The sequence below is a fragment of the Cyprinus carpio genome, chromosome A3 (genome assembly GCF_018340385.1).
Source record: "Cyprinus carpio isolate SPL01 chromosome A3, ASM1834038v1, whole genome shotgun sequence".
NCBI classification, from domain to species: domain Eukaryota; kingdom Metazoa; phylum Chordata; class Actinopteri; order Cypriniformes; family Cyprinidae; genus Cyprinus; species Cyprinus carpio.
Window position 1 is genome coordinate 13293207 of NC_056574.1, and position 6000 is coordinate 13299206.

Genomic DNA, 6000 nt, shown 5'->3' on the forward strand with positions numbered 1-6000 from the left:
TTAACTTTAGGACCAACACAGACTACCAGGCAAACACTTGGAGCACCTCTTCCACCAGCAATATTTGCTTTACTCAGGAGGATTCCCATCTAGGTAGAGACCAGGCTCAAACCTGCTTAGCTTCAGTGGGAAACCATGCAAGAGTTTCAAGTTCACAGCTGTAGATGCAGATGCAGAGCAGCAGTAGGTCTGCTGGCCACTCTTGTTCGTGCTTGGGGTTTTGGTGGAGAGATTTATGCCGCTGGTCCCGGGCCTTTTCATTTGTCTAATTCCCTGTTTGGAAGTCGGACCGATGGTTGGCAGAGCACATTCTGTCTGACCTGTCTGCATGTCCTTGATCTCAAAGGCGACTGAAGCTTTGTGTGCTTCACTGCCCTTTTTTGACCGCCATCCAAGAACACCATCACCGCTCCTGATATTTATTAGTCTCTCAACAGCCAAAATCCACTATGAGGCCATTTTCATTGCCAAGCTAACTTTAGAAAGGAGGCCTAATAGGTCCACGCACATTATCTCACATCTGATCAAATGGGTGTATAATAGGCCTTTTAGCTGGTGGGCAAGACGAACTGACTTGGACTGGACCAATCATAATTCAGAGAATGGGCTTTCACTGCACAGCTTTCTTTAGACTGGATGTGCCCTGAAAGTAGTGATACTCTCCGGGCAGCTGCTCGTATCCGGCATGCTCTGGTCCAGTGCCATGCAAACACTCCATCCTGGCCAAATCTGACTGGATCATGCTGCCACCAGTTGCTTATTCAAATAGACCCTGCTTTTACATTATTTCACAAGCCCACAATAGTCAAAGATAAAAATCCATGTTTTTACCAGCTATAAATAAAATGACACCTATTTATATGTTCCAGTGGAAGCTTTGCTTGACCCCGCGTGACTAATAACTCATTCAAAGGGAGCAGACATTATGTCTGACTGCAGTTTAACTGAAATTATTAATTTTACCTCATATTTTCCTTTTAATATAATCGGAGGACTGCGGCAGCCGATTTCTACCTAGCTTATTATTAAATGACTGCATTTAAGTGAATTCCAAAGTACAACTGAGAATTTCTAGCGAACAGTAGTTCTAAAGCACATTATTTCACTTCACTCCAGCTGGGCGGCTTTCCATTGTGAGCGGCTTCTCTATTTCTCAAAGGCCTGCACGTTTAAACAGTCCTATTAATCAATTGTAGCCATTTGCTTTTGATGCACAGCTCTGGTGTATTTACAAAACAAAGTGAAAAAACGGGCCGCGAGCAGATTTTGATCAACTTATGAGGGTTTTGTCTCACAGTTGCAACCAATTAGCACCTCTCTCCCGCAGAGAGTTTGATATAACAGGGCTAAATAATGAGTAAACAGACAACCTCCTCATTTCACAAGCTAAAAGTGATAGTTTTGCATCTCAATGTCTCTGGGGGCTGGCAAAGTGTGGCCACCAAGCTTCCCATATAGTCCCTTTTAAAATAAATAAATAAATAAATAAATTATAATTTCATTGATGGATGGCTTCAATTGGAAGCACTCTGCCTTCTAGCTGAAAGGAACTATCTGATGCTCTCGTGACAGCTCTGTGATGCCATTAAAGCAAGGAATGATCAGACACATCCTGTGGGCCCCTTGAGCTGCATATCTAAGCTAGCGTGTTTGCCTCTGACGCACTAGCTAATTACATTTGATGAAGATGTTGATTGCAAGCAGATTTGTAGCTAATGTCTGTCATTGTGTGGCTGCATTAACTGCGCTTGTTGCTGTCATCGTATACAGTATGTGATTTACATTCAAGCACATAGATTAAAAATGTCAAACTGTGTAATAATGTTTTAAAATAAACTAATTAAAGTTTCCTTAAGATGCCTGTGTGTTAGTGCATGGCCGTAGCCCTCAATTTGAACGGCGCTAATGATATCAGTCAATAGATCCCAACTGCGAGCAACCACTCAAAACTAATTACGAAGATGAGACCCTAAGAAAACGGACATCTGTTGATATGTACTGAATAGGTTTACCACACAGTGCTTATAAGTAATACGATGTGCTATGGACCGAGGGAAAAAAAGCAAAGATGCCATTTGTGTCCAGTGCAGCAATAAAGGTGTGCAAGCTGATTCAAGTTAATTATTATTGAGTGAATCATCGCAGAGAGCTGAGAACAAAATGAGCTTTTAATTTGTTAAACAATTATTGTTGCTAATCTGCATTCTGCTTTAATCTCTACATTTTCCCAGAGTCTAATTAAACCCAGTTCCATCCAGTTTTATGGCCTAAATAGAATTTGACATGCACAGACATATGAAAGTGTGTGAAGTGTGCTAAGGGATGTCTCCATCTGTATCACTGGTTGGCAGGGCCCCAGGGCATTATGGGTACTTAACAAACACAAGTCATGAGCATGCATCTGTCTCATTTAAACATGTTGCATATTTCATGGTTTGCACGAGTGGGTTCATGTGTGTTAGTTTGAAGGTTTGTGTGTGTACGGCTACTTGTTTGAGAGTCCATGCATGTGAATGTTCCCATGCATCCCATGTGAAGTAGTCCTAGCAGGATAGAGAAACACCAGAAGAATTCATCCATTTTTTATGTCTACATTTCTACATCAGGGAGATGGGTGGTGCCATTTTTTCTCTTCTCCATTTAATATTTAATGCAAACACTTACAACAAATGGTCCCCTTGGGCCAATTATGAGAAGTTTGTGGTAAAAAAAATAGAAATATACATTCCTACGCATGCCTACAGGACTCTCATATCTTTCAATGATGGGTTCCCATTTACATATTCTAATGTTTGTCTGGAATAGCAGCACTGGCAAATTTGCAAACTCTGCACACATCTTGTACCGTATCATTTCCTTTCCTATAATATTAAAATCAGTAGCAGACTGCTTAACATACTGTTTTATCGCGCACACAGGTTACAGCTAATCAAATGCATCACCTCCAGTCTCTAGTTATGCCACATAGCAGGAAGTCACATGCTCTTGGGTTTTATTCTAATTCATTTTTTAATTAGAATAACATTAACATACTATTAAAATAGTATATGATAAAAACAGAATATGGGGGAAGTAGTTCTAAAATTATAAAATGATAAATTATATCATTTTCAGTTCTAGACACCACTGACAATAAAATAAAAAAAACACAACAATACTGTTCTAACACAGTTTGAAGAAAATGCCTTAATAATTTATTATGCAGAAGTTAACAAATTTATGGAAGACCAGGGAGTGTTCTAACACATTGTTTCAGAGTCTGTAACAGTACTTTTTTATTACTTTAGTATAATTATACCGCATATTTATTCTGCTACAAATCAAGGTATTTTAGAAATCTAGAAAATGATAATCTGTGTAAATTAGTGTCAAGTACAAAGAGTGCTGATGTTACATCCTACTTAGCTGATTGTACCAACAGAAAACATGGACGTTTTAAATTTAGTGCAGGAATTTATTGCGGTATTCGAATTTACTTGTTCAGAATAATTATTTCCTAGCCCTTAACCCATCCATCTCAACACCTAATCTAGTTCAAAATGGTAAACATACAGAAAACATGTAAGTCCTAATACAAAATAGCAAATAAAATCCAATCAAAACAAAGGCTAGCATCTCTAACAACATAATAGACAGTGTGTGTGTGTGTAGTAGCTGTCTCACAAGTGTGGCAAATGCAGTAGAAGTACATTGGAAATTTTTACTGTACAACCGTACCCATCTGTTCAGTCAGATGACACCAGTTCTGTCATTTTTCATCCATTTGCATGATTTTGCAGCAAATTCTAATGCGAAATCTTACTTTACCTCTTATCTTACTCACATGGAAATCCATTATATTTTAACACATAATGTAGATGTAGCCTACAACAAGTTAGTGTTGCATGTTAATGATGTCACTCTGTAGCTCATTTCCAATTGGTTAAATTGATGGTTTTACAACTCACCCCGTGCTAAAGCACTCTCTAGTCAATCCTACTATTAAGTGCAGCATAAAAACGCAAACTGAATATTGACTTATTGCACTGCCAGTTAAAGTAGCTTTTAGAAAGTTGTCTCATGATGTGGCACACGTAATAATTCATTTAAAACAGAGTGCGGCTGCGGAAATGTCCGAGGCCGACGCCACTGGCTGAGCGCTGTCCATGGTCCTGACCAATCGGGCCATAGTTTTTGATTGCGTGATTTTTAAGTAAACACTACTTTACACGATTATAAGAGTTAGGATTGGTCATTGATAATTGATAGCTGACACCTAAACGGCGACGACTAATAGAAGAGTAGTTTGGGCGAGTCTATGAAAATTGCACACTCGAGTAGCCGTGTGAATTTTTCGCATGTCGAAATATAGATATATTTTTGACCAAATATTTCTAGGTCAGGTAATGTGCTGTCCTTCACTTCAATTCACATTTGTCACTTCAGTTCTCATCAGCCAGCGCGAGGAAATCTTACACTCGAGGCGACCAAACGAAAAGAGCTCGTAAAAGTGCTTCTGTGACAGTGCGAACAGTGCTTCAACGTTCGGGGTTGAGGACTGTGATTCATCGCAAACTTTTCAGCTGGCGTCCTCTTAATCGAGTTCACAGATTCTTAGAAAATCTTCCATGCGTGCCGAGACGCGCGTTTGTGATTTATTTAAACAGCTGCACAGTGATTCAGCCATTAACCTCCAATGAGCTAATTAGAGTGCTCCGCACTTGTTTAGAAACTGATAATCAAAGAAGCCACTGTGCATCTCGCAACAATGCGTATTTACAACACAGGTTGTGATGATGAGCAGTGTTTCGCATGCTACGAAGACATCTTACCTCTGAGGGTATAGTAGATAACATCAGCAGCAGGAACATGGCACTGAACAGATGCATTCCTCTCGAAATGACAGCGTTCCCCACTACCACCAGCACTCGGACGCTTTCGTTTTCAGAGCTCGCCCGCCTTCCTTAAGCTCCGCGAAGGATTCTATCAGTGTTCTGTCGAGCGCGCGCGACGATCCACATCACAGGCGGCACGCGGTTGGGGTTTATTCCGCTCACGGAGGCAGAGTAACCACAACGAACCGCCTTGTGTTTTATGATTAGTCCACTATCTCTCGCTAGTGACCGCCACCAAGAGGTCAGCGTTGTAAACGGGCACGGGAAATGAAGTCGAGCAGTTCCCTTCTCAGCAGGCTTTTTGAAGTAGGATCGACAGCCTGAGCTCGAGTTGCAGAGGTTGGAAGGTGACTAATGTGCTTGCGAGGCTCCGACACTAGGAGCAGCACATATTCGACGCTCTGGGAACGGATTCAAAGAAATGCCCTGCTCAAGATGCAACCCAGGCTCTCCAGTGAGAGAGAGAGTGAGCGAGCGAGAGAGAGAGAGAGAGGAGGCTTTATATCGACAGCCCAGTCTGTTGCACAAACAATGGATTTTTGAGATGAGGATGAAATGACATGCGTAATTTCCTCTAACAGTGTTGGGGGTTGGGTGGGGGAAGAATCACTTCATCCGATGTTTAAGTGAATAAAATAGCCTTGACAGCCGAGTTCCACAGCTATTGACTTTGTTCTCGCTCACCGGACTTGTGTGTAGGTAGGTGATGCAGGGTTGCCAGGTTTAAAAAAAAAAAAAAAAAAAAAAAAAAAAAAAACAAGCAGGCAACAAACAAATTGCTACACAAAACTAGCCCACATGTTTTTCGGAGGGGTACCTTCGCTAAAATTCGCATTTCACTGGCTAAATATCACCTTATTGGGGTCGATTCAACCCACGAACATGAAAAACAACCCGTTGCATCAGTGTTAAAGGTCCCCTGAAGCGCCTTGAAAAACGCAGCGTTATTCTGTGGTGACGTAATCGCAACTGAAACAGGAATAGAGGGCGGGACATATCGAGCAGCCCCGCCCCCTTTTAAAAATAGCCAATAGCGTTTTGTTTATATCTGCTCTGGCCAGAGCCGTTGAGCTCGGTAAAGCAGTATTTGACAGTCACAGTCTAACAGATTACTATGAGGCGCCGC

The 6000-nt window shown here is 41.3% G+C and overlaps 1 protein-coding gene across 1 annotated transcript in view; it reads right to left on the reverse strand.

Moving 5' to 3' along the window:
• Positions 1-5340, reverse strand: part of LOC109087189 (noelin-2-like) — a 61610-nt gene extending 56270 nt beyond the window's left edge. The window contains exon 1 of the mRNA XM_042719166.1: positions 4812-5340. Within this exon, the coding sequence (XP_042575100.1) occupies positions 4812-4868 (57 nt within the window). The 5' untranslated portion in view covers positions 4869-5340. The remainder of the gene's footprint in view (positions 1-4811) is intronic.
• Positions 5341-6000: the final 660 nt, after the last annotated feature.